The sequence below is a fragment of the Cynocephalus volans genome, chromosome 4 (genome assembly GCF_027409185.1).
Source record: "Cynocephalus volans isolate mCynVol1 chromosome 4, mCynVol1.pri, whole genome shotgun sequence".
In the NCBI taxonomy this organism is placed as follows: Eukaryota; Metazoa; Chordata; class Mammalia; order Dermoptera; family Cynocephalidae; genus Cynocephalus; species Cynocephalus volans.
In genome coordinates, this window is record NC_084463.1 from 117,742,812 (window position 1) to 117,769,071 (window position 26,260).

Here is a 26,260-nt window from a genome sequence, read left to right on the forward strand (position 1 = left end):
CATGGACTAGTGTTCCCTCCAAAATCACATCAAATTCATTTGAGGATTACAATAAAACAATATTCATTAAAACTACGATTTTCTATCTTACTTTTTATGCAAAATTATTACCTTTCTTTTCCAACTATACTTATACTTTTTACAACATCAGAAAGTCTATGTAAAGCAAGATGTGGGCAATGTAAGGCCAGATTATGTCTTTATTTTTATACATGTGTAACAAGAACCCTTAGAGGCAAGTAAATTACTTAAAGTCACAAAAAACTTGAAGATTAACAAAAGCATCTAAACAGTCTATAGATTAAGAAGACATCTTTCCTAGGGGATGGGCAGTCCTGGATTTGGAAGGTATCACAGTTTCAGATACTGTATTCCCTTTGGAGAAAACATGGTTTGAAGCAAAGTGTTCTGTGTTACGTGGTGGGAGACGTGCTTTTTTTTTTTTTTTTTAAAGATGACCAGTAAAGGGATCTTAACCCTTGACTTGTTGTTGTTAGCACCACGCTCACCCAGTGAACTAACTGGCCATCCCTATACGGGATCCAAACCCGTGGCCTTGGTGTTATCAGCACCACACTCTCCCAAGTAAGCCATGGGACGGCCCAGAAACCTGTTTTCTTAGTCCCCCTGTGTCTCTCCTCTGGCTGGCTCACAACTGGAACACAGTACTGCCCCTTCCAAGACTTGGGTATTTTGTTTAAAGGTGAGAAATGGAGCTGGCCAGTTAGTTTAGTTGGCTAGAACATGGTGCTGACAACACCAAGGTCCAGGGTTCAATCCCTGTACCGCCCAGCAAAAAACCAAAAAAAACAAAACAAAGAAACAAAAAATTAAATAAAGATGAGGAGTGGGAATAGATGGCCTCTGAGGTCCTTTTCAGCTCCAACTTACTTTGATTCTATAAGCCCAACATTCCCGAGTACACCATGGCTACCTACACTTTGTGGGCTTTCTCTGTAAAGAACAAAGGTTTTTCTGCAATGTGGGCACACAGATGTGGTGTTGTAAATCAAGATATTTCAAAACCACATCCCACCTCTCCCCACAAACTTCCTCTCTAGGCCCCTTTTACTGAATGTCTTCAGACCACCCCACTGCCTGTCCCACTGACAGTTTAAAGGCAACATAACCAACAAGCTCTTCCTCTCCCCTTTGCCAACATCTCTGCTGCCATGACTGGCTCTCCTGTGCTCCTGCCTCCCTAGTACAAGCTGACTGGGAATCACCCAGTCAGTAAACACCCAAGACTTATAATTTCTACCACTAGGCCCTCTCTTGTGTATACTGCAATTAAATGTTACTTTGTTCAGCTCACATATCCACCCATGTTTCAAATCCTGATTTTGTCATTCTTTGTGTAAATAAACCCTCCCAGTTTTCTGATATCAGAAAAAGTGGAATGTTCTCCTTCCGTGGCTTCATAGAGACAGGCTGAGGCTACAGTCATTTGGCAGCTGTAAGTGACGCCTTTGCAGCTCTAATCAATCTATCACTGAATAATTTGGGAGAATATCACTCACTAATTATGATTCCACCTCTTTGGATAATCCAACCCCTTATAGTGTAGAGTACCCAGGACAATGTTCTTCTCCTTGAGCAAGTTACTTACCCTCACTGTGTTTCATTTTCCCCATCTGTAAAATGAGTATAATAATTATACCTACCTTACTTGTTGATGTGAAGAATCAATTAATAATGCATGTAAAATGTGTAAAACAACACGTGGCCCAATAATGTTAGCTATTACTGTTGTGGTGGTTCAGTAAATATTTGAGAGTTGATAATCTACTGTGTTGGCTTTCTGAGCCTTTCCTTCCTCTTACCTTCCCCCAAAAGCCAAATTTTTGAAGTCATTAACTTTTTATTTTAAACTACAATTGAGTTCATATAGCAACCCCTGGGGGAGTCTCAAAAAATTAGGAAACAAAAAGAAACAAATCTAAATTTTTTCTGTATTGTACTGGGTTACATGTACTGAAACTTAAAAATGATGTGCAGAGGGAAATAAGGAATACGACTCTCTTGTGTGGGTGAGTAGCAGGAACTACCCAGAAACAAGCCAAGTCAAGGGCTCCTGATACCATGAAATGCTAGGTCACAGTGATACGGTGGGGGCCTTTGGAGCTCGCCTCAAAAACTGCTGATGCTTTATCTCCAGAGGGGTGTGATGTGTCAGCTGGAGTCAGGACTCGCGGGCTATAATCCTGGGCTTAGCCTCTAACTTGCTGTGTGACTTTGGGTAAATCATTTCCTCAGGTAGGCCTTAATTCCTTCTTCTGTGGGGATTAGGCCATTTCTGAAGTCACCTCCACCACTTAAAGTCTATGGTTTATAATCTCAGGCTTCTTCTTACATTAGAACAGCTAAGATTCTGCTCCTCTCCCTCAGAAAAGTAGTCCCCTCCTACAGCAGAAGCCTATAAACTTTCTTTGGCCATCCTATCCATTTGGCAAAATTAAATTTTTAAAAAGCATCTGTCCAAGAACTATCATAATTTATTTATTTATTCATTTATTTTGCTGTCTTGCTATGTAATGCCATATAGTGAAAATTTCTGCAAGATGATTCCCAACTGATCATAGTAAATTCCCTTCATTTGAAGAATTTATCTCAGAGGTGCTGCCTTAATAAAATTAACAGACTCACAGAATTCACAAAGCCCACCAATACAAAGGCCACAGTGCTGAGGCTTAAGCTCTGGCTGGCTTCCTTTCTGGCGTGTTGTATAGCAATGCAACTTCCAGCCTGCCTAGCAGCCTCTGGGCCACTTTGGGACCATTCCTCTATCCTTTTCAGCTGTGGGTGGGCTACCTTTGTAGATATTAGGAACTTCCTATTGATCAGGCCAGATTGAGCTCAAGCCCCCTCTACTCCCTCCCAAAACCCTATTAAGCCCACTGGAAAGGCATAAAGGTATGAATCCACCAAGTAAAAAAGAATGGAAGGGGAGACAACAGCAGACAAAACGGCTCAACACATTTCAGATGAATAACAGATAAAGGAGGTAACTGACTTTCCAGAGTGGAAGAGGCTGCAGCCCAGTTCCTGCTGAAGGGGACAATGAGAAGTAAACTCATTTTTCTTGCAGAACACTGGAAAGCATCAGGACATAGAGGCACCAAGTGCCTTTGAAAGTTGGGTAAGAACAGGACTGAAATCAAAGGGGTTGGCTGAAAGTATATTTATGGGGTAGTTAGATGCCCAGATTCTCCCCAACACACACAACCAGGCAATCTACTTCTTGCTATCCCTAAGGGAACATTCGACATCTAGTTTCTGGAGAAACTAACCCCAGGAGGCCCTGGACTCAGGAAAAGCAGACTCACTGGAGACTGGGAGTAAGAATAATGATAAAACAAATGGGTAAAATGACAGTCTATTTGTTGAATGGTGGGTTGCCACTCCCCCCTCACTCCATCCTGCTCCAGAAAATCAACAGCTAGGCATAAATCACTCCAAGGTAGGAAATTAGGGGGAAAAACCCCATAAATATTGATCTCTGGAGGTCTATCAATAAAAAAGCTTCTCGCACTCCTCAGTCTAAACATTTTATAAAGAAGTCCACCAGCCAATGAGCCCTCTCCATGCACACAGTCTCACTAGTGTGTCACTTTTCAGTATGAACAGGCAGCTAAAGATCATCACATCTTTAGAGAGGAAAACCTCTGTATCAGTCAGGGTCTTAGCAGAAGACAAATAGCACCTCAAATTGGGTAGCATGGTGATAGAGTTCGGATGTGCTGTCCCCGCCAGAACTCATGTGGAAATCTGATCCCCAAAGTGGCAGTGCTGGAAGCTGTTTGAGTCACAGGGGTGGATCCCTCATGAATGGATTAATGCTCTCCCTAGGTGGGAGAATTAATGAGTGAGTTCTCACTCTATTAGTTCCCACAAGAGCTGGTTGTTTAAAAGACCCTGGCACCTCCTCTCTCTCTCTTGCTTCCTCTCACCATGTGATCTGCTTATACCTGCTGGCTGCTGCCACTTTATGCCATGAGTAGAAGCAGCCTGAGGCCCAAGCCAGATGCAGCTGTTCCAGAATCATAAGCCAAATAAACCTCTGTTCTTTATACATTAGCCAGTCTCAGGTATTTCTATTATAGCAACACAAAACATACTAATACACAGGGGAAAGTTTAATAAAGGAACCATTTACAGAGGTATGAACAATGTTTAGTATCCCAGGGCTACTAAACAAAGCTAGAGCTTTACCACCTCTAAGCCTTTAGGAGAAAGGGAAGGGAGTGGTTACCAGAACTGGAGAGGGTGGAGTTATGGAGAAGGTTGTCTACTGGAGCTTGGGTCCTAGATAGAGGGATGCAGCTATGGCAACCAAGCAGGGAGGGAGCTCGGAAATAAATACCCTGACCTCCTCTTTTTCAGTACACAGATCTCCTGCTGTGCCTCTCATTAGGTGAACTCAACCAGAAGCCAGAGGGCAAGGGTGCTTGCAGATGTAGGCCATAGAGGGGTCAGCTTCCCCAGGGGCATACAGCAGGGTGGGGAAGGGTGGAGAGTGCATCTGGAGAGCAGTTGAAAAACATCCAGCAGAGTCTCCAATATGAAAAACAGAACGCAAAACAAAGAAACGGAAAAGATAAAATTGGAATAAACAGAGACAAGGCAGAGACCAAAAGAAAGCATTTGTAAAACTCTACAATTAGTATCCACAGAGAAATGATAGATATGGCAATATAAACAGAACAGGAAACTTTTTAAAAAAGGATTAAATAATAAGAAACAGCCCTCGTAAATTAAAAATAATAGCCAAATAACAATTCCATCAGAAAGGTTGAAAGGTCAAGTCAAGGAAATTTCCCAGAAAGTGATAAGAAAAGTAAAAATATGCTTGAGCACAAAGAAAAACTAGGGAAATTAGAAGATAAGTCCAGGACCTCTAACAGAAGTCCCAGAAGGAGAACAGAGAAAAATAAGAAAAAAAAAAAGAAATATTTCAAGAAAGATTTTCCAAAACTGAAAGGCATAAGCCTCTGGACTGAGAAAGCTCAATATGTCTCACAACAATGAATAAAAGAAAACTCACACCAAGCCACATTATAAAATTTCAAAACACTGAAGTTAAATTCTTAAAAGATTCTAACAGTGGGGGAAAAACCGGTCACACGCAAAGGAACAGGAATTAGAAAAACAGCAGATTTCTCAATAGTAACACTAGAAGTTACAGGACAACAGGAAAATGCCTCCTAAAATCAGAAGGAAAAGGAGTTCCAACCTAGAATCCTACACATGGCTAGACTATCAATCAAGTGTAAAAACAGTAAATATATTTTCAAAAATTCAAGGAATCAAAAAATTTATCTCAAATTATTCTTTTTCAGGAAGGTATCAGAACATGTGTTCCACCAAAATAAGACTAATCTAAAGAAGGAAGAAAATAGGAACAGGGATTTAACACAGGAGAATAGTAAACAGAAGTTACAGGTTAACGACCGTACAGGCCTAGAGTAACCATTTCAGCCTGAAATAGAAGGGCAGAGCTCCAGAATGGGGTGGGGTGAAGTGGGGTTGGGAGATTGCTGAAAGAGTGGATGTGTCTGACTGTGTTGAAAAGAGTATAAAGAGATGTTACAGGTATGTTGGGGGTATCTGGGGACAATCAGTAATTAAGTACATAGAAAATCAGTCAAAGGGAGGGAGGAGAGAAATTGGTAATTTCAACTCCAGGAAAAGAGAAAGTGCAGCACAGGAACCGTATCATGATACATTACTTGGCTCTGCAGTGAAGACAGTATTTACGCTGTCTTGCTAATGCACTAATGATTTAACTATAGTTGAGAGGATGAGGGACAGGAAATGGAGGTGGTGGTGTAAGATAATTAAATTTTTACTTATACTAAGAAATCAAAAGACAAAATTTATTTTATTTAATATTAATACCTTAAATAAACACTTGATTTAGAAATATAGAAGTAGGTATCTGGAAATAATTCAAAATGACTGGCTCTGGGAATGGGACTAGGAGGTGGGAAAGGTGAGGCAGAAACTGCCATTATTAAGCCTTTTACTATTTTTTTTTAACTTTTTAACTATGTATATACTATTCTGTGATAAATAAAAAATAATCTAATAAAAAAAGTCAGACAACCTAGTTCAAATCCTAGTCTCATCAAATATTAGCTGTAAGATCTTAAAAGAAGATGTTTAACTTTTCTGAGCCTCATTTTTCTCATCTGTAAAGCTGGGTTACATGTTATAGTGTATGTAAGATACACAGTGTATGTTAAGAGTGTATGTAGGAGCTTAGTGAGACAGTATAAAGGCTTAACCTGCCACGTGTGATACAGTAAGGTCCCTGAGGAGGAAGAGCAGAACATCGAGACAACACTTGATGGACTCTCCAGCTCTGTTTCAACAGTAAAGGTTAGACCCGCCCCACTCCAACACGAACAACAATCAGGCAGTAAGCAAAGTGAGGGCAGGGGCCATTTCCTATGTGTTCTCACGTCATTCCAGGGCCTAGCTACATACTGTGTAAACAGGAAGAATATTTGCATTAATATATTTCTGTGGCATTGACTTAAGAATGGAGGAGCAAGAGAGATGATAAAGAACCAAGCAGGGCAGAACACCAGAAAGAGCACTGAAGTGAGTCAGAAAAAACAGGAGCAGACCTGTGAGCACCTACTCTGTGTGAAGAGTTTTTCCATAAACCACATAATTTGCTCCAAAAACAAGCACTTACAGAAGCACTATAATCTCACTCTTTAGAGATGAGAAGCCCATAGTTCAGAAAGGGTAGCAACCTTGCACTTCTAAGATTGTTTCCTTGTTTGTACAACAGGGATTGTACTTTCCCTGAGAACTATAGAGTTACTGTGAGAATGAAAGGAGGTGATGAGCTGAAGTGCCTTACACACTGAGGTGGTGAGTACACATACAGGGTTATTGACATGTACATGAATGCCACACTAAGGCTGCACAGTGGAGCTTCCTGACCAAGTCAACCACTTCGCTCAACTGCAATGGGAAGAGGGAGGGACTGGCTCTGGGCTGGGCTGGAGTTGGAACCAGGATGAGGCAGAATCTGGGCCAAGGAATCTGATGGGGATTCTGGAGCCACAATCAGACTTTCAATCACGACATCCAGTGTGCTGAAGCCAAAAGGTCAGCAGCATCTTTCTTGTCTCAGCTGAAAAGCACAAACTTACAAAATTAACATCTTACAAAGCCACAAGATTAAATCCACTGCCAATCCTCCCAGATTCCACTGTTGAACAGCCTCTAGCTTCTGAAAATAGATCAGATCACATTATTCCTCTGTTTTAAAACCTTTCCTGCACCATTACTCCACAGGATGATGTCCCAGCTCCTTAGCCTGACATTTAAGGCCTTTATGACGTGGCTATACACATCCTTGCAGCCTTGTCTCCCATTGCTCCACGCCCCTCATAATACCTTTACTTCCTCCAATTTGCCATGCTTTCTCCATGCTTTTGTTCATGTTGATCCCACTTCCTGGAATGACTTTCTCTTCCTCCTACTCATCCTTTAAAGCCCACCTTGAATTGTATTCCCCAGGTTTTATGTATTAGAAACTTGATCCCCACCGTAACTGTTGACAGTGGGAAATTCTATTATGATAATTGAAAGGTAGAGCCTTGAAGAGGTGATTAGATTGATGGTTTTAGATTGATGGCGTCATGGGTATGGTTCTGGGGTCTTTAAAAGAAGAGCTCATGAGGAGCTCTCTGTCTGCTCTGCCATTTTCTGCCACATGAGACCCCGGCATTGCTGTAAAGCCACCACCAAAGAAGACTCTCACCATTATGTGTTCCCTGGACTTTGGACTTCCCAGCCTCCAAATCTGTAAGCAATAAATTTTGTTTTATTACAAATTACCCAGTTTCAGGTGTTTTGTTATATGCAAAAGAAATGGGCTAATACATACCTCAAACATCATCATTTCTGAGAACCATTCCCTAATCCCATGTTAGGGTGAAGGTGTGAATTTATGGACAAACAAAACAGAAGCTGGAAGAGACCTCAAGGATTATCTTATACAATTCTCTCACTTTATTCATAAAAATAAGGAGGCACAGAAAAGGAAAGTGGCCTGCCCAGGGTGATGGCAGCTTTCTAGTACTCAGATCTCTTGGCCCAGGGCTCTTTCTACTATGTGGTACAGCTTTTTAATGAATGAATAAATCCATGAATAGCCAAAAAGGCAAAGAGAACGTTGCTGAAGCCCTGCCCAGAGACAGCACGTTTGAATGAAAACTCAACAGCTGTTCAGCATTTAAGGGCTTTAGGTGCACTCATGAGGAACAGGGGATTCCACAGAGGCAAGAGGAAGCCAGAACAGCAGCCGTGGTATAGGTGTTACAGAGGGGCACCAGTGCAAGCTGAGGCCTGTAGGTGCTGAGGGGCAACACTGTGAGTCTAGGTGTTCACAGGGAGATATGATGGTGCCACCCAGGCTCAGGAAAATTGCTTCCATCCAGGGAAAGACAGAGCAGGCTCATGGGCATGACTGCTTGGCCACTGTCAAAGCTGCTTAATGCCACAAATGGTTGGTTCCCTAGGTACTACATGGAGAGGATAGACAAAAAGATGGGGGCTTGCCCCTACCCCTCCAGACAAGTACTATCAGTAATGCTAGCTCTGCTGTTACTTTTTCCTTTCTTCCAAAGTCACATGCACACTAAAAGCTGGGTTGATGCTGCTTGGTATGCTAATTAACTGGTCTAACCTCTGCAGGGAGCAGCACACTTAAGAGAAGCAGAGATCTTAAAGTCAGCAGATATTAGTTTGAATTCTGGGTTCCACCTCTTTGAGTACCTGTTTTCCCACCTGGAAAGCAGAGACAATTCTTATCTGTCTATTTTCTACCTTCCATGGTAATTGCTAAATGAGATGATATATGCAAAATGCTCAGACTGGTTCCAGCACTTAGTAGGTATTCAACTACTGTCATTTCACTTTTTCTTTTTTTTTTTCCACTTCACTTTTACTTTGTAAAAAGACATTCTCCTTAAAAAAAAAAAAAAAAAAAAAGGTTTTATCTTCTGCTGTAATTGTCAACTTCTGAAGTTTCTTCCTAAATAACCCACAATGGCTCCACACTGTTTAAACAGTAAATTCAATGCCTTTCAGCATGTTATTAGAGACTTGGCCCTATCTGACCCTAAGCTGTCTTACTGGTCGACCACTTGTCCCTCTGTTTTGCTGATCGACCACTTGTCCCTGAAACATGATTCACACTTTAAAGCCTTCCTTGCCTTTGCACATGTTGATCCCTCAGCACAGAAGGTTGCTCCTTACCCCTCTTCCACTCGGGAGCCACCTCTTCCAAGAGGATTTCCAAAATTAATTATTTCTTCTCTTTACTCTTTTTTCTAATTCTTATGACTCACTGCTTTGTTTTAATTCATTCATTCAGTATTTAAGTGCATACTATGTGCCAGATTTAATTTATAGCTCTCTTTCCCGCTAAATGTGAGCTCCATGAGATAACAACCATTCACTGTACACCTCCACAGCCCCAGAATGCTACATGCACATTACTAGCACTAGGAAGCTGAAGGGAGGGAATGAAGAAAATATTGTGTGTGATATTTATTCAGTATTTGACAAACATGTTGTGGGGAGCTGCCCACGTTACACCGTAATCGCCATTACAAGATGGCGCCGGCCGACACTGACAATCGGCAAAAACAAGTCTAGAGCGCATGTGCTGGGAATTTCCCCACCTCTAGTCTCTGCCTCTCCCGTGGCGTCATCTGGGCTGATGCACGACCGCCAGTCAGAGAGGGACACGTCCTAGGCGAGGGACAGTTTTCTATAAAAGGGAACGGGTTTCTGTACTTGGGGTCTCCGCCCCGATAAGCTTGTGCTCTGCCTCTCAAGACGCATTAAAGCTTTACTGCAGAAGGATCCTGTGTGTGCCGCGTCGTTCTTGCTGGCGAGACGGTTGCGGGACAACATGTGAAGCATGCAAGGCACGAGCAGACAGTTCCAGGTCTACTAAGATGTACAACACAGTTTGTGGACACGAGCACAGACTTTGGGAGGTGCAGAAGACTTCAGAAATGGTTTAGTACAACTCCCATATTTTCCAGAAGGGGATTCTAAGGCCCAGAGAGGGAGAGTAACTGCCTGGAATTACACAGAGACTTAGTGGAAGACAGAGCTGGGACCAGAGCTTGGCCCTTGCACTGCAGAAGGCTGCCTCTAACTTACTCTAACTCATATTTTTCACCTTGAGTTCACCTTAGTTTGCTTTACTTTTGCGAGCCTCCTGAGTATTTATAGACAAGTACAGTGGGTGACGACTGCAGTTTTTGCTAATATAAGCAATCCTAAAAGAACCAGAGTATTGTGCTAAAACACGGTGGCCAATTTTGTGCCTTAAAAGACTAGCCTGAGAGAATGACTAATTTAACAAGTATGGGAGCTCCTCAACAGCCTGGTACCCTCACCTTGCAGTGTCCTATAGAATGACTCCTATGGAGTAACACAAGCATCATTTCTTTAGGAATAATATGAAAAAATCCACCTTTATTGAGAGCTAAAAAGTTACACATTGGGATGTGAGGCTAAGCTTTAAACACATGACTCAACATAAATATGACTTGAACAATAACCAAGATTCTGTAAAAACATCTCTAAATTTATTGTGAAACATCTCTCCCAAAGACAAAAGGTTTTATCACGCTTCTGCCCTGGTGGAGAGTAAAATATGGCACCCCAAGCAGCCAGGTGTGATAGTGGCAAGGAATATATCACTTGCAGAGCTAAGCAAGGCAGGACCTGGCACAGAGCACTGGGAACTAAGAGAACTAAAAGAGGCTGCTCTGCCTTAGCTATTCCCCTCTGACTGGTAAACAGCCCAGGCAACTGCTTGAGAAAGCTCCTTGAGAACCAGCCACCAGCTTCTGTCTGAGCAGCATAAGCTGGACCTGAATTCTAGCCCCAACTCTGATACTAGGGTTGCTCTGGTATGGGACCCAGGAAGGCAGCCAAAAAATTCAATAAATAGTATTGAGACAATTGAACAGTCACCTGGAAAAATGAAGTTGAATCTACACTCGGCATTTTATACTAGGATAAATTCCAAATGGATCAAATATTTCATGTAAAAAATAAAACCTTAAAAGTACTAGAATAAAATATGAGAAAATCCCTTATACCTTGAAGTGGGGAGGGCTTCTTTGACTCAAAATCCAGAAACCATCCAGGAAAAGATTGATGGACAAAATCTATAGTAAAAGAATATGTTGCATGGCAAAAACAATAAGGAGAAAATAAATAAAAACACCAAAAGCAAAAACAGAAGACAAAAATCTAGAAAACATATTTGCAATTCAAACCATAGAAAAAGGCCTAATTCCCCTAATTGGTAGAGAGCACCTAGAAATTATTACAAAGAGAACAATAATCCAATTCCAAGAAAGGGCTGTCTTAGTCCATTTTGGCTGCTATAACAAAATACCCTAGACTAGGTAATTTACAAACAATAGAAATTTATTGCGGACAATCCTGGAGGCTGGTAAGTTCAAGATCAAGGTGACAGTAGATCTGGTGTCTGGTGACGGCCTGTTTCTCATAGATGGTGCCTTTTATGTTTCTACTCACGTAGCAAAAGGGGTGAACAAGCTCCCCTGGGCCTCTTTCATAAGGGCACTAATGTCATTTGTGAGGATGGAGCCCTCATGATGTAATCACCTCCCAAAGGCTTCACCTCTTTACACCATCACAGTAGGGATTAAGTTTCAAAATATGAAATTTTAGGGGGATACAAACATTCACACCATATTGCAAGGGCAAAGGACACTGTGGAAGTTAGAATAATGGTCTCCCAAAGATGTCCATGTCTTAATTCCTGGAACCTGTGAATATGTTATGTGGCAAACGTGAACTGAGTTAGCAGATGAAATTAAGGTTACTAATTAACTGACATTAAGATAAGGAGATTATGCCAAATTACATAGGTGGTCCCAATGTAATAACAAGGGTCCTTAAATGTGGAAGAGGGATGCAGAGCAGCCAGTGTCAGAGTGATGCAGTAGGATAAAGACTTGACGAGCCACTGTTGGCTTTGAGTACAGGCAGCCCCTACAAGCTGGAAAAGACAATCACTCTACCTAGAGCCTCCTCCTCAGGAAAGAATAAAGCCTGCCAATACCTTGATTTTAGCATAGTGAGACCCATTTCAGACTTCTGACCTCCAAATCTAAGGTAATATATTTGTGTTGTTTCAAGCCACTAATTTTGTGGTAATTTGTTACAGCAACAATGAGAAAACTAGTACAGGCATGAAAAAGTCCTTCATAAAGAAGAAAATACAAATAACTCTTGAACATATGAAAAGATGCTCAAAATTCATTTATCATAACCAAAATTAGACTGAGATTAGAAAGGCCACAACAATCTTAAAGAAGAACAAAATAAGAGGGCTTATAATACCAGATATCAAGATTTATTATAAAGCTATACTAATTAAGACAGTGCAGTACTAGCATATAAATAGAAAAACAACGATACCTCTACAGTTCAATGGGGGAAAGACTGAACTTTTCGATAAATGGTTCTGAAGCAATTTATTAAAAAAATAATTTGAGATGGATTTTAGGTATAAATGTAAAAGGCAAAATGATAATTTTTCACACAAAAAAACAGAATATTTTCATGTCTTTGGAGTAGGTAAAAAATGTTTTAAATAGGACACAAATACCTCAAACCATTAAAGGTAAGATTGATAAACTGGGTTTCATTAAAATTAAAAATATCTATTCATCAAAAGACACCATCAAGAGAGCAAAACGGTGACCACTGATTGGAATATGTTTGCAATAGATATATTCAACAAAGGACTGGATCCGTAAGATACAAAAGATGCCTACAAATCATTAAGAAAAACATAGACAAAACCCACTTTAAAACAATGTGCCAGGGCTGGCCCACGTCTCACTTGGGAGAGTGTGGTGCTGATAACACCAAGGCCACGGGTTCAGATCCCTATATAGGGATGGATGGTTTGTTCACTTGGGAGAGCATGGTGCTGACAACACCAAGTCAAGGGTTAAGATCCCCTTACAGTCATCTTCAAAAAAAAATACGCAAACACTTAAAGTTTTTGGACTTGATAAAGGAAATCACCCAAGAGGCCTAGAAGCATATGAAAAGTTATGATAGAAATGCAAATTAAAATAGTGACACTCAGCCAAAAGGCCTAAATCTGAAAATACCTGGAAAGGGTATGGCACAAATGTAACTCTCATATATTGCTGGTGGGGGAATGTAGATTTGTACAACTACTTTGGAAAACTATTGAGCAGTATCTACTAATGCTAAACATATGACCTACTCTTAGTATGCACCCAAGAGAAATAAATGCATATGTCCACCAAAAGGCATGTATAAGGATATTCATAGCAGCTTTATTCACAATCCCCAAACTGGAAACAACCCAAATATTCATCAACAGTCAAATGGGTAAATAGGTTGTGTATATTCATATAGTGTAATATTACTGAGCAATAAAAAAGAACTATTGCTACGCATAACATGAATGATTCTTACAGGCACAATGTGTTGAACAAAAGAAGCCCAACAAAAGAATACACACTATACAACACCATTTATATAAAATTCAAACACAGACAAACCTCATCTTTGGAGTTAGAAGTCAGAATAGTGGTTACCTCTGGGTGTGAGTTATTGACTGAGATGGGGCAAGAGGTAGCCTTCTGAAGTACTGGAAATGTTCTTTATCTTTCTCTAGATGGTGGTTTCTTAGGTATATACATAAGAAAAATTCATCAGACCCTTAAGATTTGTGCACCTTAATATATATGTGTATATGTATATACATATATATATGTATGTATGTATGTATGTATATGTGTGTACATATGTATATATTGTACTTCAATTTAAAAAGACAAACAAAAACTATACTTAGTTGTTGGTCACTTAGCAAATTGGCAAAAATCCAAATGTTTCTTAACATACTCTATTAGGGAGGCTGCAAGAAAGAGGCACTCATACACTGCTGGTGAGAGTGAAAAATGGCATAACTCCTATGGAGGCCAATTCTGCAGTATCTTGCAAATTTATAAATACATTTACCTTTGTAATTTTACTTCTAGGAATTTATCCTACAACTACACTCTCCCACACATGAAATAACATACATACAAGGTTATTCACTGCAATATTGCTTATGATAACAAAAGACTGGAAATGACCTAAATGTCCATGAACAAGGGCACTAGTTAAATAAATCATGGTATATAGGAACACAGGAATACTATGTAGTTGTAAAAAAGAACTAGGAGGGCTTTTATACTGATATAGAAAGATCTCCCGGATAAACTGTTGAGAAAAAAAAAAATCAGACACTGTAAAGTGTGTATAGTACACTACCATTTATGTAAAAGGGGAGAATAAAAACATATCTTAGTTTTCACTTATATATGCAAAAAGAAACTAGAAAGATACAGAAGAAACTAATAATAGGCATTAGCTGCAATGTGGTGAAAAGTTCTTGGGAACTAGACAGATGGGGGATAGCATGAGAGGAAGGTTTTTCATTTTAAATCTTTTTATGCTTTTTAAGTTTTGAACTATGTACATGTATTAATCATTCAAACACTAAATAAATTAATTTTTTTTTATGTTGAAAGGAACAATGGAAGGGAGAAGAAGCATCCTAATAGGGGTGACTTTCCAAAACAATGTCATCAATTTCACAATTTTATGTGGTTATTATACAGAGAACTGCTTAATCTGAAACGGAAGAGATTTAGGCTGGATATACAGAAGAACATGCCAACATGAAAGAGATCTAAATATTGAAATGAAAAAATACTCTTATCTGGTGGCCTTAAAAATAGGCCAGATCGTCATCAATCTACAGAAAGGCAGCACTGGGTAGTACACAGGCTCTGAAGTTAAAGACTGGGTTAAAGTCCTGACACACATATTCCTCCTAACCACATGGCCTGGATGGGGCAAATTGCTCAGTGTAGGCTTCATCTAGAAAATGGGGTTATCAATAGTGCCAACTCACCAATTTGCTATAAGGATTAAATGGGATAATATAGGTAAGGCAACTACATTCTACCTATCACACTGTATATAAGAACACGGAAGTTTGTACCTGCCTGTACGCTTTCTACGAGGCCTTGGGATTTAGATGTATCACCTCTCAGAGGAACAGCCAGTGCCAAAAAGAGTTATTTCTATTAAATTTTTCTCTCTATTAAATTCTTACACAACCCTGTTTGATGGGTTTCAGGCCAAGGTCAGATGTTCTCCCATATATATTACAAAGGTACAAAGGTTTAAAAATTGGAAATCATCAGTGAAATGAACAACAAAAAAAGATCCATGCATAGATTATAGCGCCAATTTAGAAAAAGAACTGGCTTTGCTTGGAAGAGAAGGAAGCCCCGCACTTTCCTGCCAAAATCCAACCCTTTAACAATGCCTGTCTGGCAAGCCTGACTGCTCCAGGGAAAGGCCACCAATAAAATCCTTCCAAGGGTCGGCGTGGAGCTGGGAGAGAGAAAACGCAGTCAGCTCTTTTTTTCTCTGCAGGAAGGGAAGGCTGAACAACTGCACATCAAGAGAGAAGGCAAACAAATTGCCCATTCAAGCCAAAATAAGATGCTCCTGAGGGAAGCAAAACAGCTGGAGCCAATTTAGTCAGACATGGAGGTGACGGACCTGAAGACAGAGCTAGATCTGGGGAGCCTGCCTCTAGGAGACAGGGATCTCCTGAGCAAGTGGGGGCCACATGCCCTCAGCTCACCTCTGCTGACCTCAGTCTAAGCTCAGAAATGGGAGCCAGCCAGCAAGCTTTGTCAGATATGGATGGAAATCCTGGGTGGAAAGTAACAAAGGAAGCAAACTAGTGAACAAGCCAAGTGAGCAAGCACCTGGTGATCACCGATAATGTTACAGGCGCTGAGCAGGCCCTTGACATACCTGAGCCATTTGGAAGAACAACTTCTAGGGGTGGGTATCACGATGTCAATTTCACACTCAAGAAATCAGGCTCAGTGAGGCAGGGAGATTGTACAAAGCACACAGGTAGGGAGCAGACAAGCCAACCATGGCCAATAGCCTCAGTTCTTCCCTTTCTGATTGTCACCTGAGTTTCTCCACGCCCAGCTCCAGCAGTTCTTCTTTGTCTAAAGCAGAAACTTTGTCTAAAAGCAGAAACTCACACTACCTCACCTTCCTGTCTAGCCATGGGAGCACCTGGTGGTAAACAGAAAACATGTCAAGAGAAACTTAATTGGAAAACTAAGTAAAGAACTAAACCAAATTGCACAAGAAGAGAGAAACCTGGAAGTAAATGAAATAGTGGAGCAGAATTTCCATCCCTGGAAGAAAGTGAAATGTGGCTGCTGTGGAGCTTGCCTCAGTCTGGAATATGCAGGGCCTGAGTCCCTTTCTGGGATGGTGGATAGCAGAATCCTGACCTGGAATAAATCAGGACTAGCACTGTTCCCAGGGCTGCTGAGATGTCCCTATCCCCCAGAATGGGACACTAGGCCCCAGTTTACAAATCCATTCTGCAGCTACGCTAAGATCTTGCCCTGGACCCTGACATCCAAGATGGGAAAGATGGTTCCCTCTCTAACTTCTCAGATTCCCACTCTGAGCATCAGGCCTTTTTGTAGTCATTTTACAATTACTTCCTTCCTTGAGATCTTAATATATAACAATAACAATAATGATAATAATAATTGCAGCTAACATTTATTGAGCCTTTACTTTTGTGCCAGGCACTTTACAAAACAATCCTATGAGATTGATTATATGATATCCCTGATGAGGTGATCAAGACACAGAGAGGTTCAGCCACTTACACAAGGTCACACAGCTTATAAGTGGAGGAGTCAGGATTTGAATCCATGCAATCTGACCCCAGTACCTGTGCTCTTCTTAACCACTACCCATACTGCTTCAGGTCACAGGATATGATATAGTGGAAAGAGCAGTCTTGAAAGCCAGGCAGAGAGCTCTACCACTTACTGTTACTTATCCCTGGGAAACCTGTTTAACCCATTTCACCTCTAAGTCTCAGTTTCCTTCTCTATAAAAAAGGCACAACAGATATACTTTGTGGAGTTTTGCTATTTCCTAAGAGAGAACAGGTTTTCAAGTCCTTTCACCCTTCTCTTTTCACCTCCCTTTCTAGTTCGATTTATCTGTCGCACATTCATTAGACATTAAGGCTGCATTTACCCTTGAGCAAAGTTTGGCTTCACTATATTCCACTATTATATAGGTATTTCATGCCTATCACGTGTGGAACATGGCATCAGGCACTGAAGGGCTAGAACTCATGGAATGAAACTAAAGGCAGGAAAATCCACCTAAAGTGGCAATGGCAGCAGAGTAGAGATGAGGTGCTGGCTGGGAGAAACATGGCTTTAAGATGGCAGGAACTCTTCTCCTCCAGCTTGTCTCCCTCTTGCCAGCTTCCTGCCAGGGCTAACAGGAGGCTTCTTGTTGCTTCCTGTCACAAAGCTTGCACCCTCCAGTGGTAGGGAGCCTCTGGCTCCCAGCTCGCAGGGAGGTAGACATGCCCAGAGCCTTGACTAGACCCACCTTTCCTGACTCTGGAACCATTCATTCATCATTCTACAGACTATGAGCCAGGCATTGGGCACTGGGGACAAAATGGAAAATAACAAGTCTGCCCTCAAGAAGCTCACCAGCATGCCCTGTTCTCCCACTGCCCCTAACAGCCTTCTCACTTGCATAGCACTGGACTCACCTTGGTAGTATGCCATCATTTCTCTCTCCCAACAAAGACATACTTCACTAGAATAGTTATAGTAATAAGTGATTCTCTCCTACCCAACCCCTACCAAGGGAAATGAGAAACAAATGGAATATATATATGCCAGGCATTTTACATATATTATCTCACCTATCTTCACAACAATCCTGCAAGGTAGGATAATTATCCCCATTACATAGACAGGAGGGAAATGGAAGCTCACATAGAAATGGAGCCGGTTTGAACTACGGCTGTCTGCCTGCAGAGTCTCTGCTCTTTCTACAGCCCCAGGCTGCCTATGTTAGCTCAGCCAGCTGCTCTGCTAGCTCTGGCCCCCTCCTTCATCTGGACTATGTGCTTTCACGTATTTAGATTTCCTGAAATCTTCTCATCTGTGCTGGTCCCAGAGGAAGCCAACCTCTCCCAGTCCGGTGACAGCAGAAGCAGTGCAACATTCTAGGCACCACCTTTGATTCTTTGATTAGCTTGTTTTAATTACACCCAGGCTGGCGCAGTTCCGGTATAAAGTACCTGGTACTGCTGCAAAGCATACAGGTTTGCTGTTACACTTTCTAGCTTGTTCTCTGACTCCAGCCCCTATTACTCCCCACCCATTCTGCTGGCTGACAACCTTCGTTCTCTGCTGTCCTTGGTTCTGCATCTTTGCACATCACATTCAGGCCTGCAAAGCAGTGCTTCAAACTACCACCACCCCAGGCAGCTGAGCCAGCTTAGCTCAATTCAGAAAAGAGTGCTTGAGTCTCTGCTGAGAGCCAGGCACTGTTCTGGGTGTAGTGAATAGGCAAAAAAACAGGAGGAAAACACAGGGACCTTGCCCTTCAGAAATTTAGAGTCAGAGGCTAGGAGAGAGAAGCAGACAAGAACAAAAATCACCGACAAAAGGCAGGCAGTGGTGGGGCTGTAATAGAGTCCTAAAATATCAGAGCTGGAGGGAAACTTGGGTTTTCTGTTTTAAGCCTTCCATTTTACAGGTGGGGGACCTAAAGCCCAAAGGAGAGCAATTACTCGAGCTAATAATATCAGGTAATAACAACTAACATTTCTAAAGCCTTACTAGGATCTAAGCACCATTCTACACGCTTTATGTATATTAACTCACTTAACCTTCACAACTACCCTATGAGGTAAATACTATTGCCCTCCTCATTTTAAAGATGAGGAAAATGAGGCATAGAGGGGTTAAACACCTTGTCCAAGGTGACACCGTTAGTAAGTGGAAATCTGTATTGGACCCAGGCAGTCTGGCCCTTCATTTTAGTCTATTTAATGTACTGTGAGATGGAGAATGAATCGACTTAAAGAAGTAATGAGAAGACTTCTTGAATGAATTACTTTTAAGTCTAATTATGAAAACGTTCAACTTTGGTTATCCAGAGCCACCTAAGAGGAAGCCTCAGTTAACCAAAAGTTTGGGTCCAACTGGGAGTTCCTGAGTACCACTAAAAACAAGGCAGTGAGGGTAGTGAGCAGAGCCCCATATTTCCAAAGAAAGAGCCAAACCAAGAGGAAAGAACTTGGTATAAGGGATTTATTCAAAAAACGAGAAGCAGTCCAATCCACTTTTCCTTTTTATGTCTAGCTTTTTACACATGATGCCTCAAGCCTGTGAGTTCTTTAATATCCTCAAATGCCATTTCCTGAGGCAGGCAGGCCAGCTCAGGCACCTTAAAAAGATGATCAGTAATATGGATTGATGCTTTCAGAAAAGGGATTTCTTAGTAAATCTTTGGTCAACCAAAGACTTCCATTTCCCCAAATCTTCCCCAACACACACATACATGCACACGCACACACACACTTTGGCTTTTGGTTAACCAAGAACCTTCTCCAATTCTGCCATATAATCTTCAAAATAAACACAGTTATCAGTATAAAAATTACTTACCAATTATTGCCAAATTATGTTCTGAGCCACAAGAGACCTGTAAAAAGAAAGAAAATAAGTCACATTAGAAAAAGAAAATGTATAGATATTTCAGCTAGTATATTTTATGATCGTAGTTATTTTATAATTATACTAACATCCATCTTTGGCAAATTTTAGAAAGGAAGTAGAAAGGAGTACCATCTACAAAGGTTAAGACTATAATTACAACACATTCACAGCCACATAAAAAGAGAATATGAAAAGACATTGAGTGAAAATACACCAAGAGCTGGCTGGTTAGCTCAGCTGGTTAGAGCACAGTGTTATAACACCAAGGTCAAGGGTTCAGATCTCCACACAGGTCAGCTGCCAAAATAAAAAAAAAAAGGAAAAGGAAAATACACCAAAATATTTAAAAAGTTGTCTTTAGCCAGTGAGATCATGAATTACATTTTAAAATCCTTTCTTTCTACTTTTTTGTATTTTCAAACTTTTTATAATGAGCATATGTTACTTTAAAAATAGAAGGATAAGGCAATAAAGATAACAGTTTTTGAAAACTTAACTGAAAAGACCATCACTCTCATCTGGACTGACAGAATGAGCAAAGAATTCAGTGGTAAAATAGACTGGTCTGAGGAAATGCTTGACCTGTCCTCATCTGCCCACTCTCCCTTTCACCTTCCAGCCAATACAAACTATCTGAAGTTCTTTGAACATGTCATGTTCTCTCACACTCCCAGGCCTTCGTACATGCTTGTTCCTCTACTCAGAATGCCTACTGCCTTTCTCTCCTCTGCTGTCTACCTAAAAAATTTCTATTTATCCTTTAAAATCTCAAAGCATCTACTGAGCTGTTCTTCTAGGCAGACCCAGGCACTCCTGTCATTATGCTCTTATATGTACCCTCATTGTAGCAACCACACTGCTGCCTTTTAACATTTTTTTCCTGTCTCCTCACTAGACTACATGCATCTTGAGATCAGGGCTGAGTCTCATTCACCTCTGTTTGCACAGATGGATTGCACAAGGCCTGGGAATTAAGTTTACATCTGCTAAATGAGAGAATGAATGGAGGATCAAAGTACATAAAAGAACAAATACCTAATAGGCAAAAGACCATCATTTGGGGTTCTGAATCCAGTGTTTCCAAACAGTGAGAGACACTTCAATTGCCTTTCAGTCTCCCCATGTCCCCAGCACTACCAGGAGGAAGTGCCTGGGGATACAAAAGCATAAATGGTTCCCCAGGTTCTAATTAAGAGGAACTCTAAACTCTGTAAGCGTACTGTGACATTTATCAGGATGCTCACCTTAGCTCCTGGAAAGAGGAAGACTTCAGATACTATGGAATGTTAATGCTGGAAGGGCCCAGGAGATCATCTACATAACAAGGAGAAAACCAAGGGTTGGGAAGGGGAAATAACTTGCTTCAGGTCCCAGAGCAAGTCTGTGTCAAAACTAACACTAGAGCCACTCTGATTCTCCTGATTCTCATACAAGTTCCTTTCCTGATACTTTTCACTCTTTCCCAGCGAAAAACATGTGGAAGTAATATTCAAAGCTTCTTTGCACAAGCCCCCGACAGTTAAGACAACAGGCTCAAAAGGCATTTGAGTGCTGGAGTTCAATCAGCATACTGGTAGGTGAGAAGGGGCAGCAAGGCCCCCTAGGCTTTTTCCTGTGTAAAACCTGTGCTTCCTAGATCCCAGCTTCCACAGGGAAGTGGGCTATTCACACTTATGTGGACTCCCTGACAGCATCTGGCAAAGACACACCTGTATATTCTATGCCAAGCAGATATTTCCAGGTTGTCTAGTCTCTGAGCTCCTTTGAGGCTGGCTCTGTGTCTGACTTACCTGAGGGCTCCCATCATGCCTTGCCCAGGGCCATACACACAGCATAAGTTTATTACATGCTTCCTGGTTGTACTGAGGGTGGTTCCCTAGGTTCTGTTACAGAAAGTATAATCTAGGGTCCAGGGTCTCCTAAAATCCCAGGCTCTCACTGCAGCTAAAAGGTCCAAAACAGGAGTTTCAAGATGGCGGCGGCTGCGACGGCTGGCGCGGAGTAGCTGAGGTGGAAAAGGTGGCCACTGGGCCTCAGGCAGCCGGGAAACTTGTGGACCTTCCTCTGGCCATCTCTTAAGGGAGGACTGCTGCTGCTGGCCGGTCGTGGGGGCTCAACGCCACTTTGCCCCCGGCAGGAGAGGCTGCCTCATTTACAGGCAACAGCTTTGAAGTGTGGAGCAGGAAAAGAACTGATTCTTAGCTGCAAAAGCGAGTCTTGAAACAGGGAACACGGCGCCAGGGCTGCTGTGGATGCAGCCAGGATCCCGGAGGCTGGGGCCGCACTGAAGGCGGCCAGCTGCCCTATTCAGGATTTGAGGTTTCAGGCCGGCATTAAAGAAGATTCCTGGGAGCGCCCGAGCGGCGCCGCGACTGAACAGCCCGAGGCGGCAGCGCCGAGAACACGGAAGGCAACAAACCAGAGACAGAGCGAGCGCCCGACCTGGCACAGCACTGTGAGTGATCCCTGGCACAGCTCTGTTCGGGGGGTGGATGCCCACGCGGCTCCCGCCTGCACCACCAGGCCACTCACTGCCCCGGTGCTGCCTCCATTTTCCCAGGTGCGGGCAGCTCCGCCCTGCTCGGCCATCACTGAGCCCATTTGCTTGGCCTGGCGCGGGGCTTTCCGGACCCTGCGGGCCGGCCTCCTCTCCCACTCCCTCCGCGGTTCTCTGGCGGGGCTGGGGGTGTGGGGCGTCCCGACCAGTGTTGGGAGGGCTAGGAAGTACGGGCGGGCCGACTGTCACTCCACCACACCCTGGACTCCGGCCCCGGTAAACTTCCTGTTACTGGGAGGCAGATACCATCTCTGCGACCACCAGTTTGGAAAAAAGCCTAACGAATTTCTGGTTGGGAATAGTGTGGTAGGAGAGTTCCCAGGTCCGCTTGAACCTGCCGGAGAGCAGGCTGCAGGCGGGCACTAGACTCGGTTTATACCGGGGGGATACAAAGGTGAACAAGACCCGAGAAAGATCTACACAGTGCTACAAAGGCACCCAGAGAGACCGGTCGTCTGTGCCTAGCAGAAACCTGGTAGACTTCCTGGGCGAGGCAGTGCTGAGCAGGGTCTTGAAGGCCCAGCTGATAGACGAGGGGTGCAGAAGACACACCCCAGCCCAGCACAGTGTGCACAGAGGGGGGAGACGTGCGGCCAGGGAGGCGGAGACTCGACAGAAACCACACACCCGGTGGGGTCGCCACTGCACGATCTAACAGCTTGGGCCAGAGCACACGGAACGGGGAGAAGTCCTGTACAGAAAGTGAAAGCTCAACAGAGATCACACACCCTGTGGTACGTGATCCACCAGCCCAGCAGAGTACAAGCTGACCAGAAAGGTGGATCCCCGGAGAAGCCCAAGACCCGAGGCAACCACACACACAAGACACTAGAGGCCAACTGAGCAGTCACGGCGGGAGCCATACCAAATTGGCAACCACAGCAACATCCTAGTTAGTCATTAGTCTCAAACCGGTGGACTGTGAAACCCCCTGCCACAATGAATAAACACCAAAAAAAAGATACCAGAAATACAAAAAATCAAGAAAGTACACCACCAAAAGTTAATAAATCTCATACTCTAGATCCTATAGAACAAGAAGCCCTTGAAATAACTGACAAGGAATTTCGAGTGATAATTCTAAGGAAACTGAATGAGATACAAGAAAACTCAGCTAGACATCATGATGAAATGAGGAAAAGTATACAGGATCTGAAAGAGGAAATATACAAGGAAATCAATGTCCTGAAAAAAAATGTAGCAGAACTTGCTGAACTGAAGAAGTTATTCAGCGAAATAAAAAACACAACGGAGAGTTTAACCAGCAGGCTTGTCGAAGTTGAAGAGAGAACCTCTGAACTTGAAGATGGGCTGTTTGAAATAACACAAGCAGACAAAAAGAAAGAAAAAAGAATCAAGGACATGGAAGAAAATCTGAGAGAGATATCAGACAACCTCAAGCGCTCAAATATCCGAGTCATGGGTATTCCAGAAGGGGAGGAAAATGGAGATTCCATTGAAAACATATTCAACAAAATAGTGGCAGAAAACTTCCCAGGTATGGGAAAAATCACAGATCTTCAGATCCAAGAAGTTCAACGATCTCCAAACGTATTCAACCTAAAAAGGCCTTCTCCAAGACATGTCATAGTCAAATTGGCAAAACTCAGAGACAAAGAGAGAATCTTAAAAGCTGCAAGAGAGAAGCGTCAAATCACCTATAAGGGAGCCCCAATCAGGTTAACATCAGACTTTTCATCACAAACCCTAAAAGCTAGAAAGGAATGGGATGATATTTTCAAAATACTAAAAGACAAATATTGCCAGCCAAGAATACTCTACCCTGCAAGGCTATCCTCCCGAAATGAGGGGCAAATAGTATATTTCTCAGACAAACAAAAACTGCGGGAATTCACTACCACACGACCACCCTTACAAGAAATCCTCAAGGGAGTACTGGGTTTGGTTCCTGAAAAATAACTACCACTGCCATAAAAACCTAAGAAAAATCTAAACCCGCTAGTACAATAAAAATGGCATTCATGAAGAGAAAACAAGCTAACAAAAACACTATCTACAACCTAAGGAACCAACAAACAAAGAAACCAAACAGTAAATCAGAAAGCAAGGAACAAAAGACACCTAAGACAACCAAACAACCAATAAAATGCTAGGAATAAATCAACACCTTTCAATAACAACTCTTAATGTAAAAGGCTTAAATTCCCCAATTAAAAGACACAGACTGGCTGACTGGATCAAAAAGCAGGACCCAACTATATGCTGCCTACAAGAGACCCACCTCACCCATAAAGATTCACACAGACTAAGAGTGAAAGGATGGAAAAAGATTTACCATGCAAACAGAAAAGAAAAACGAGCTGGAGTGGCTATTCTTATATCTGACAAAATAGACTTTAAACTAAAAACCATAAAAAGAGACAATGAGGGACACTACTTAATGATAAAAGGACTGATCCATCAAGAAGACATAACAATCATAAATATGTACGCACCCAATGTTGGAGCAGCCAGATTTATAAAACAAACTCTATTAGACCTAAAGAAGGAAACAGACACTAATACCATAATAGCAGGGGACCTGAATACCCCACTGTCAATATTAGACAGATCATCTAGGCAAAGAATCAGTAGAGAAACACAAGATCTAAACAAGACTCTAGACCAATTGGAATTGGCAGATATCTACAGAACATTCCACCCAACAACCTCAGAATATTCATTCTTCTCATCAGCACATGGATCATTCTCCAGGATAGATCACATATTAGGTCACAAATCAGGTCTCAATAAATTCAAAAAAATTGGAATTATCCCATGTATCTTCTCAGACCACAATGGATTAAAACTAGAAATTAATAACAAACAAAACTCTGGAAACTATACAAACACATGGAAATTAAACAGCATTCTACTTAATGACATATGGGTCCAAGAAGAAATCAAGCAGGAAATCAAAAAGTTTATTGAAACTAATGAAAACAATGATACATCATACCAAAACCAGTGGGATACTGCAAAAGCAGTATTGAGGGGAAAATTTATTGCATTAAATGCTCACTTCAGAAGAATGGAAAGATGGCAAGTGAACAACCTAACACTTCACCTTAAAGAACTAGAAAAACAAGAACAATCCAATCCTAAAGTTAGCAGACGGAAAGAAATCATTAAGATCAGAGCAGAACTGAATGAAATTGAAAACCAAAAAACAATTCAAAAGATCAACGAATCAAAAAGTTGGTTTTTTGAAAAGATAAATAAAATTGACAAACCATTAGCATGGCTAACAAAAAAAAGAGAAGACTCAAATAACAAAAGTTAGAAACGAAAAAGGCGATATTACAACTGATTCATCTGAAATACAAGGCATCATTCGAGACTACTACAAACAACTATACGCCAACAAATTTGAAAATCTGGAGGAAATGGATAAATTTCTGGACACACACAAGCTCCCAAAACTGAACCGTGAAGACGTAGAAAATTTGAACAGACCAATAACAATAAAGGAGATTGAAGCTGTTATCAGAAGGCTCCCAACAAAGAAAAGCCCAGGACCAGATGGATTCACAGCAGAATTTTACCAAACATTCAAAGAGGAATTGACACCGATTCTTTACAAACTATTCCAAAAGATTGAAACGGACGCAAATCTCCCAAACTCATTCTATGAAGCAAACATCATCCTGATACCAAAACCAGGTAAAGATATAACCAAAAAAGAAAACTACAGGCCGATATCCTTGATGAATATAGATGCAAAAATCCTCACTAAAATACTAGCAAACAGAATACAGCAACACATACGAAAAATTATTCATCACGATCAAGTGGGATTCATCCCAGGGATGCAAGGTTGGTTCAACATACGCAAATCAATAAATGTGATACACCATATTAATAAACTCAAACACAAGGTCCATATGTTCATCTCTATAGATGCTGAAAAAGCATTTGATAAAGTTCAGCACTCATTCATGACAAAGACCCTCTATAAGTTAGGTATAGAGGGAAAGTATCT

At 41.7% G+C, this 26,260-nt stretch overlaps 1 protein-coding gene across 5 annotated transcripts in view; it reads right to left on the minus strand.

Annotated features, from left to right (window-relative positions):
- The window catches only part of SERGEF (secretion regulating guanine nucleotide exchange factor), a 271,297-nt gene that overhangs the window by 83,194 nt on the left and 161,843 nt on the right, over nt 1–26,260 (minus strand). For all 5 annotated transcript variants that reach the window (XM_063094497.1, XM_063094499.1, XM_063094498.1 and 2 more), the window contains one exon: nt 19,671–19,707. In XM_063094497.1, coding sequence (XP_062950567.1) covers nt 19,671–19,707 — 37 coding nt within the window. The remainder of the gene's footprint in view (nt 1–19,670; nt 19,708–26,260) is intronic.